Source organism: Dasypus novemcinctus, chromosome 31 (assembly GCF_030445035.2).
Source record: "Dasypus novemcinctus isolate mDasNov1 chromosome 31, mDasNov1.1.hap2, whole genome shotgun sequence".
Taxonomy (NCBI): Eukaryota; Metazoa; Chordata; class Mammalia; order Cingulata; family Dasypodidae; genus Dasypus; species Dasypus novemcinctus.
Genome location: NC_080703.1, coordinates 4,394,005 through 4,404,249, shown reverse-complemented (window position 1 = coordinate 4,404,249; position 10,245 = coordinate 4,394,005). Strand labels below are relative to the sequence as shown.

The 10,245-nt window shown below is 39.3% G+C and overlaps 1 gene segment (V, D, J or C); it reads left to right on the top strand.

Annotated features, from left to right (window-relative positions):
- The first annotated feature begins 8,155 nt into the window (after positions 1–8,155).
- LOC131276989 (immunoglobulin kappa variable 1-39-like) lies at positions 8,156–8,762 on the top strand. The segment is given in 2 exon segments: positions 8,156–8,259; positions 8,443–8,762. Coding segments are annotated over 2 exon segments (369 nt in total).
- Positions 8,763–10,245: the final 1,483 nt, after the last annotated feature.

Sequence of the window (10,245 nt, the reverse complement as noted above, 5' to 3'; positions counted from 1 at the left end):
AAATGCAAAATACATTGTTCTCATTCCAGCATGCCCAAACATCTAAACAAATTACAGCCTCAGCTCAAGTCCCAAACCTAAATATGATCTCCTGTGCAGTCCCAAATCACCATCTAAATCATCTAAATTTGGTATGTATTACATTATCAATAGGATCCAATCTGGGGTAAATTAATTTCTCTCTGTAGACCGGTAAGTAGAAAAGAATTTTACTGATTCCAAAATACCATGGTGCGGTACATATAGTACAAATGTTGCAGATATCTTAATTCCAAAAGGGAGAGGATGAAAGGAAGAAAGGAAGTACTCCTCCCAAGCAATTTTGAAATCCTGAAGTTCTGTTAGGTTCATTGCCTAGGGTCATCTCTATGGTCTACTGATTTTCCCTTGGGCCCATGGCTCTGCCCTCTGGACCTCTGACTCTAGCTTCTGAACCCAGGTCTCTGGTCTCTGAGCCTATGTCTGTAATATCTCTGCCTCCAGAGCTGACCTCTGTCTTCATCAGTGGTAGACTGAATTGTATATGTATTCTTAATCATTGTCAGTTTTCCTGTGGGTGGGGTGCATTGTAAATAAGACTTTGAATATGTTGTTTTAGTTAAGGTGTGGCCCACCTGATTGAAAGGGAGCCTTAATCCAGATTATCGGGTTCTGTTATAAGCATGAGAAATTCATTAAAAATTATAGAAGCCAGAAGATGGAAGTCAGTAGAAACCAGAAGAGAAAGAAGAGGTCATTGCTATGAATGCAAGGCAGGGACTGTAGCAAAGGAACTTCAAGGATCCCCGGTAGCCAGCACTGGAATGTTACAGACTTTAGGGAGAAAGCAATGCATTGCTGATGCCACAACAGTGAACATCTCTTAACCTCAAACTGTGAGTCCATAACTAACCAGTGTTCAAGCCATCCAATTCTGTAGTACCTATGATAGCAGCCTGGCAATTTAAGGTATTGTACTTTGCTTTTCTTCAAATTGAATGTTCATAGTTTTATCAACATGTAGAATTTTGTAATTCCACAGCCTTCTTTCATTTTGTCCTCTTTTTGTTCCTTTCAGCTCAGCTGGCAGTGTTTTTGATAATATAGCATTGTCAAAAATCTCCTAATTTAGATCATAAACCAATAATTTGGGGATGGAGTATGGATACAAAGTCTGAAATTTCATAAATTCTGAAGACCTCTAACAGACCTTTCACCTGAATTAGAAAACTTCGTTTACGACTGGATTATGTTAGAGGGACATGATAATGTGCAAGAACTAAATGCAGATGGATCAAATAAATGGAAACGTTGGAATATATCAAATTCCTCATAATATCCTCAAATGTATTTCTACATATTTTCTTCTAAAAATGTGTCTAACCTGAGAGAACAATCAGCAAGATGGAGGCAAAGTAAGGAGTTTCTAGGGTCGGCTCCTGCTACAGGCAGTTAGTAAATACTCAGAGTTATTGGGAACTAGCTTTAGCACCTGTTTGGAGGCTCCAGGAGAGGAGAAGAGCATCCTGAAACATACTTCAAGGAATGGAAGTAGGTGAAAGCTCATTTTCAGAGAAGACTCATATATAGAGGGCTCTAAGCCACTAAGGGGGTGCCCATCCTCCACTGGAGGTACAAGCTGCCTCAAGACCTGTTCCACAGCTGAAATTGAAAGCTCCACTTCCCAAAAACAGGGGATGAAGTGATGGTTGGGCACCAATTTCAGCTACTGATTACTAAATTCAGCAGACTAAAGTATTATATTAAGAACGGACAAAGATTGAAACTGTTTAAGTGAGAAAGAGGCTTATAGCTGCCATGTTTTTTTTTCTCTTCCCTTCCCCTGCACCCCAGTTGTCTGTTCTCTGTGTCTATTTGCTGCACCTTCTTTGTCTGCTTCTGTTGTCCATGGCACGGGAATCTTTCTTTTTGCTGCTTCATCTTGTTGTGTCAGCTCTCCGGGTGTGGCACCATTCCTGGGCAGGCTACACTTTCTTTCGTGCTGGGTGGCTCTCCTTACAGTGTGCACTCCTTGCACGTGGGGCTCCCCTAGGCAGGGGACACCCCTATGTGGCACAGCACCCCTTGCGTGCATCAGCACTGCACATGGGCCAGCTGCACATGGGACAAGGAGGCCCAGGGTTTGAAGTGTGGACCTCCCATGTGGTAGACGGATACCCTAACCACTGGGGCAAGTCCACCACCTGTAGGTGGCATCTTAACTCCATGCCTGGCATGAGGGGAAGCTAGACATATTGAAAATCACAGTGCTGGTGGGAACTGGCTTCTTTCCATCCAGATCAGATTGCAGCTCTAGCCTAGGCTCCAGCCACACCTTCAGCAGGAGGGAAGTTGAGGTGACACCTGCCAGCCTCTCCAGGAAATTACCAGCCAAACTGCAGAGGCCTGTGATCATCCTACTTTGGCATCACAAGCTGCCCTGGGATTTATTTTGTGGTTGGAATTGGAAACTCCATTCATAAAAAAGGGGAGGAGGAGATGGTTGGCCACTGATTTCAGCTACTGATTAGTAAATTTGGCTACCTAAAGTATAATCCTAAGAATAGCTAATGTTTGAACCTGTCAAAGTTGGAAAGAGGCCCTTGAACACCATTTTTACTCTGCCCCCAGCCTGAGGAAAATCTGGGCTGTCCAAAAAACACAGTGATGGTAGAAACACAGTGCTGGTCTTTCACCCAGATCACCCTGCAGTCCTAGCCTAGATTTCAGACCCACCTCTGGCAAGGCAGAGGCTGGCAGGCCCTTCACCAGCCTATCCAGTTAACTGCAGGTATATTTGGTTGGCACAGACTGAATAGTTAGAAGTCTACCAGGGCAATTGAGGTCCTCTTGGATTCAGAGTGCATAGATTGCTGCCAACACTTGCAGCTCCACTTCTACCCGAGACAGGGGAGAAAGGGGCATGAAGCTTCATCAGTCTCTCTGGGCAACGAGAGTCTAGGCCTATATTACAGGTATTGTTCCACAAACTGTGACTTTGTCCCTGCTCCTGGGAAAGGAGGAAATTGGGAGAAGCTTCATTTGTTTCTGAGGTGATATGGGCAGCTTGTGCCTCCAAAGCTTATAGCACCAACTATATCCTTGGCTCCTACTACAAACCAGCAAGGGAGAAAGGGCAGGAAGCTCTAAACTAAACAGAAAAACTGCACCTAGAATAAATATTCTAGTAAATCAGAAGAAATGACACACACAAAAAATTATAATCCACACCAATAACCACGAAGATATGGCCCAGTTAAAGAAACAAGATAAGTCTCCACATGACCTAAAGGAGTTGAGACAACTAATCATAGATGTTCAAACAAATCTCCTTAATAAATTCAGTGTGATGGCTAAAAAGATTAAGGATATTGAGAAGACATTAGTGAGCACAAAGAAGAATTTGTATGCACACATAGAAAAATATCAGATCTTATATGAATAAAAAGTGCAATAAATCAAATTTTAAAACATTGGAATCATATAATAGCAGATTTAATGAAGCAGAAGAAAGGATTGGTGAGCTTGAAAAATAGCCTCTGAAAGTGAACGTACAAAATAAGAGATGAAGGAAAGAATGGGAAAAAGTGAACAAGGTATCAGGGAATTAATGGCAGCAGAAGACTTGCAAACATACATGTCATGGGTGTCTCACAGGGAGAAGAGAAGAGAAAAAGGCCAGAAGGAATATTTGAAGACATAATGGTAGAAAATTTCCCAACCCTATTGAAGGACATAAATATCCATGTCCAAGAAGACCAATGTATCCCATCCAAAATACTCCAAGTAGATCAACGTCAAGACACATGTTAATAAGAATGTCAATTGCCAAAGACAAAGAGAGAATTCTGAGAACAAGAGAAAAGCAATGCAAAACACATAAGAATACTGATAAGATAAAGTGCTGATTTCTCACAAGAAACCATGGAGGCAAGAAGACAGTGTTATGATATAAAGTTTTTTTTTTAAAGATTTATTTTTATTTATTTAATTCCCCTCCCCTCCCCCGGTTGTCTGTTTTCTGTGTCTTTTTGCTGCGTCTTGTTTCTTTGTCCGCTTCTGTTGTCGTCAGCGGCATGGAAAGTGTGGGCGGCGCCATTCCTCGGCAGGCTGCTCCCTCCTTTGCGCTGGGCGGCTCTCCTTATGGGTGCACTCCTTGCGCGTGGGGCTCCCCTATGCGGGGGACACCCCTGTGTGGCACAGCACTCCTTGCGCGCATCAGCACTGCGCATGGGCCAGCTCCACACGGGTCAAGGAGGCCCGGGGCTTGAACCGCGGACCTCCCATGTGGTAGACGGACGCCCTAACCACTGGGCCAAAGTCCGTTTCCCATGATATAAAGTTTTAAATACATTATGTTGAATGAAGAAGTCAGGCACAAAAGGACAAATACTCCATAATTCCCTACTAAGAACTAAATACGTTGTGTAATGTCATGCAGATAATAACTTGAATATGAGTCAACAGCATATAGAGTATGGTTAGAAAATGGAAAGCTGAGGCTTAATTTGTGCAGGATTGATAGAAAAGAAGTGTATTACTCTTGGGAAATGAATAGAAAAGTTGAAATGACAACATAATATTTGTAACTGAAAGTATGAGAGTTGTTTAAATGGAAAGTTTAAGATCATGAATACTGCTGAAATAAAAGCTCAAAAAAGTAACATGGGGGGAAACGGACTTTGGCCCAGTGGTTAGGGCGTCCGTCTACCATATGGGAGGTCCGCGGTTCAAACCCCCGGCCTCCTTGACCCGTGTGGAGCTGGCCATGCGCAGTGCTGATGTGCGCAAGGAGTGCCGTGCCACGCAGGGGTGTCCCCCGCGTGGGGGAGCCCCACGCGCAAGGAGTGCGCCCGTGAGGAGAGCTGCCCAGCGTGAAAAGAAAGTGCAGCCTGCCCAGGAATGGCGCCGCCCACACTTCCCGTGCCGCTGACGACAACAGAAGCGGACAAAGAAACAAGACGCAGCAAATAGACACCAAGAACAGACAACCAGGGGAGGGAGGGGGAAATTAAATAAATAAATAAATCTTTAAAAAAAAAAAAAAAAGTAACATGGGAATGTATAGCATAGTAAAACCACATGTAAAATATGAACATGGGTAAAATTGCATATGAAAGATCACTTTTTCTCTGAACCTGAACCTATGTATGTTAAAACTATAAGATGTTAATATCAGACAAAAATTATGCTTAGTGACAAGAAACCAACACCAAGTACTATATATCCTATGATCCAGTTTTTATAAAATGTAAGTATAAATCAGTTTATTAAGATGTATTTAGATCAGTGGTTATGTAAGTCTGGGGAAGATAGAGGGATGAGAGGTGACTGCTAAGGGGTGTAGAGTTTCTCTTTCTGGAGTAATGAAATTGTTCTAAAATTTTTTTGTGATGAGAAATTCACAACATTGTGATTATATTAAAAGCCATTGATTATACACTTTGGTTAGATGATGTGGTATGTGAATATATCTCATTAAACCTGCCCCAAAATAAATAAATTGATATACAAATATAGTTGGAATTAGCACTTATATATGGCAGGGAAGCACAGAGAGATTTACAAAATTTTCTTCTTTATTTATTATTACTATTATTATCAAAATAAAGAAAATTCTCTAATAATGATTTAAGTAATGAATGAACAACTAAGTAATTATATCAAATACCATTATTGTACATGTTGGATGGAATGATGCTTTATTAATATTATCAATAACATTATTTTAAAATTAATTCTATAGAACAAATTGATGAAAATATTTTAGGGTCAATACTCTTGTGATCTGCAAAGGTATGGATGAATAACAGCACATTGAGCAAGAGAAACCAGGCACAAAATCGTACATATGTGCTTGCATTCATAAATGTGAAAAATTAGGTAAAACTAACCTATAGTGTTAGCAGTCAAGATAGTGGTTAGTCTTGGGAGAGAACCTAAGGGGGTGCTGGAGTTATTTTAAATGTTTTATTTGTCCATCTGGAGGCTTGATATACGGATGTCTTTGTGAAAAATCATTATATAGTATTTTTATATTTTTATTTATATGGTTTACTTCAATTTAAAATGAGCATTTAAAAATGTAAATAATAAATACATTTTCAGACTTACAATATATATATATAGGGTATTTCTACATACTCTACCCCCTTCGCCTATAACATTTTCACTATTAATAACATCCTTAAATAGTGTAGTATTTGGTTACTCTTGATGAACAAATATTGAAGCATTGATAGTAGCAATGGCCTTTAGTTTACATTATAGTTTACTTATTGCACATCATAATTTCAAAACTTTGACAAAATGTATAATGGCCTGTATCTGTCATTACAGTAACTTGCAGAACAATTTCAATGTCCCCAAAATACCCCACGTTGCACCTGTTCTTGCTTCTCCCAGCCACAGAACCTCTCGGGAGCACTATTTTTATATCAGTGCTACAAATTCTTCCATTACTATAATAATAAGTCTACTTTAGTCCATAAATGTATTCCCTCTTACACTTGATCGTTCTTCCATTTTGAGGATTTCAGGATGATGATGTCCCTTCCACTTCCAATTGATTTGGTGATTAGCTCCCATTGGAGAGATGGATGGAAATGTCTTGCTGGTAGTTGTAGATACTCTGATTTTTTCTTGGATGGGCATTGTGCATCATCATCATTTTGTTAATTGTCTTGAATGTGTCTGGAAAACTGGAGAGTTAGTGTTGGCTGCAACTTTGGTGAGATTCACAGGCTCAACAGGCTTATGACGAGCTGAAATACATAGGTCTTGACACAGATATTTAATTGATAAAGTGCTAATAATAGGTGAAAAAAAGGGGGCAGAAGAACTATGTGAAAGAAAATTTTAAATGCATCTAATTCTGTTATATTGGAGAGATAGGCTAACATACATTCCGAGATAAGGCCAACCAATGCGGTTTTGATTTCCTGGGTGTATGTGCCATGCCTAAAGTGTCCAGGTGATTCTAGAGCCCTCAGGAGCACCCCTGCTTGAGTCATTGTTTATTGTATTGTGGCAATCAGTGCGATTCTTCTCAGAGGTGCACAAACGTAACCTCTGAAATGACCTCCCATCTCATTTTGAAATCTCTTAGCAATAAAATATTTGTATTCAATTTACCCCTTGGGGGCATTAAGGAGGTTTCTTTGGAGGAAAACTTAATCTCATGAGAGAAAGTATTTTTTAATTTATGAAATGGATATACTTCCCCAATTATTTTCTCTCCTTCTGATTCTGTTCATGGAGAGGGTTGTGTCATGAAATGGACCTGGATTCACATTTCTCCACCTGTCTTCCCCATTGCTAGAGGAGGAAAATAAGAGAAGCAGGATAGTGGCTGCAGAAATGTTAGTTGTTCATTGCCTGTTCCTTCCAGTAAAATTAAAGTTTTATGAAGTCAGGGATTTTTAAAATTAATACTCTATGCCTAACATTTTCCATGATATTGTTATTTGCATAATTTTATAAACATCATTGATTTGAAATAGGAATGAATGAAGAGCCTGCTCTATCAGACCCTGGGAGATGAAGCTATTTTATGTAGTACTACTAGGTAAGAATCTTACACTTTACTTCTGCTAATAGTTTTTTTTTGTGTTTAGAGAAACCGAATGGCCTAAAAGACAGTGCTGATGGTGACTTGTAAGGAACTGGTGTCTCATTTTCAGATATAGTGTTTGGATTGAGGGCAACACAGTGGTCTGGTTTTGGTTATATGTAGGTGACTATTCGAATTCCAAGAGGAAATACAAATATGTATTTAAATTTTAGAATAGAGTACTATAGACATATACTTTTTGTACTATATCTTCATTCTATCTAGTGATATGAATATTCCACATAGGTTCTGGTATGATATCTACAAAATTATGTTATCTAATTACAGATAAGTAAAATAATACTAAAATTAATATATTGTTTTACATTGATTGCAGGAACTTTGGATTTTAAATTTGGCTATTTTGCTGAACTTTATTGAATATTAGAGTCTTAAGTTTATTTCTGAGCTTTTTGCAGATGTACAGTTGCATTTCCTGTGATCACGATATTTTGATCTCATTCCATTATTGTCTTCACAACTCAATGCACAGGAACGTTTGCCTTTATCCTCTCCAATGCTTTGCATAGGCTCCTCCGGGACTTTGTTTTCTGCTCAGAGCTCTATTAATGAGGTTTCCCTTGAGTCAGGGACTGAGTGCAGCAGACGGTTGAGCACGATGATGTCACAGGCCCAGCTACTGGTGCTCCTGATGTTCTGGGTCTCAGGTGAGCAGTTTAGAAGAGCAGTATCTTCATAAAGTTGGAGAATGGTTCTAACAGGCAGAGTGAATGAATTGTTTCATCTAAGGCAGATCTGATTATACATGAAAAATAAGAACAGCTACATTTAGATATATATTTTACGTGCCTGTGATTTAATGTATGATCAATGTTCTTTTCTAACTGCAGGTGCCAGTGGGGACATCGTGATGACCCAGTCTCCAGGCTCTGTGGCTGCATCTGCAGGAGAGACCGTCACCCTCAAGTGCAAGGCCAGTCAGAATGTTAGCTACTTAGAATGGTACCACCAGAAACCAGGACAGGCTCCTAAACTGCTCATCTATGATTCATCCAAGCGGCCATCTGGGGTCCCTGATCGATTCAGTGGCAGTGGGTCTGGAACAGATTTCACTCTCACCATCAACGGCGTCCAGGATGAAGATCTGGGAACGTATTACTGTCTGCAATGGTATACTAGACCTCCCACAGTGGTTCAGCCTCGAACATAAACCTCCTCCCTGGTGATGTAGGTCAGTGAGTCCTCAGCACCAGCTGCTTCCTCCTCACACAGCCCTGAACTTTGCTTCCTCCATCTGTCTGAGACACTGCAAATTTTAGGGGATTGCACCATAGAAACCTGCCTGTGTTTCATGGGTAGGTCAAATAACTGGGTCAATAATTTGTTTCTTAACCTCTGGGTAAGAGTCCAGTATGTTTTGCACCATGGTGGATTGATTCTCTCTTTTACATGCCTACGCAATTCTGAATAATTTGCCATCTTAATTCCTTATTTCTTCATTCTCCTTTCTCTGCCATCGTGCTCCAACTCTGGACCTTCCAAATAGTAAATCCTTGATTCTAAATGCACAAATTTTCCCACATGAAACAACATCTTTCTCCTTTACTTTTTCCTTGCTTGGACCCTGTTTTTAATCCAAGCCTGGTTAGTCAATGAAAGAGAAGGTAATTTTCTTACTTGACCTTCCTTTTTTTTTCTTTAGATACATATTTTCATTTATTATTGGCATCAAATATATTTGTGAATGTCTTTAATATCCATGTTCTCTAAGGAATGCTTATGTCATAGGGGATGATACTAATTAAATGAATTATGTTGATATCAGGTTGGATGTAAAGTTTTCCACCAATGTTTGTATACCTATGAACATCACCTTTATCTATGGTTATGTTACAAAATGGCTAAAGTATAATACTGACTAAAATTGAATTTTATCTAAATTGTTAGAGGATTTGAATCCACATCATCATATACCCTATGTGAAATATCACGTCCAAAGATCATACTGTACAACAATCCTTGTTGTAGTAAAAAATTAAAACGTACATACATTTCTCTAATTTGAGACTAACCCTATACTAGAGAATATAGCATTTAGTATTTGAGAGAGAAAATTAATGAAAATTAATTGCTATTACCCGAGTTCACAGATAAAATGTTAAGTGAAAAAGCTACATCTCAAATGTTGTATATTCAATTTTTGTGAAAAAAATTATAAGTAAATTAATTAAATAAATAAGGTGGTTTAAGACTGTATGGAACCTAGAATATTATGATTATCCAGACTTACTGTGAAATTTATTGTCTGTAGGAGCTGTTGATTAGGCTACTTCATTTAAAGGTTGCCCCTGATTGGTTTTCATTTTGTTACTAGAGTCCTTTTGAAGAGAATGAATTCAGACAAAGAAAAAGGCAGCCAAGTAAGCAAGAAGCTGAAGGCAGTGTGTCCAGGAAGGGCAGGGAGAGACCAGTAGATGCCCCTCTGTGCCCCACCATGTGACAAAGACCTCCAGGATCACCAGCAGCCTGTCTTTGGGAAGAAAGTTTTGCTTAATGATGCCTTGATTTGGACATTGTTCTCAGACTGAAAATTATAATCTAGTAAGTAATAAATTCCTATTGTAAATTTGATCCATTTCAGGATATATGCATTTCACTGGCTTAGCAAACTAGAACAGTATATGTTCATACAT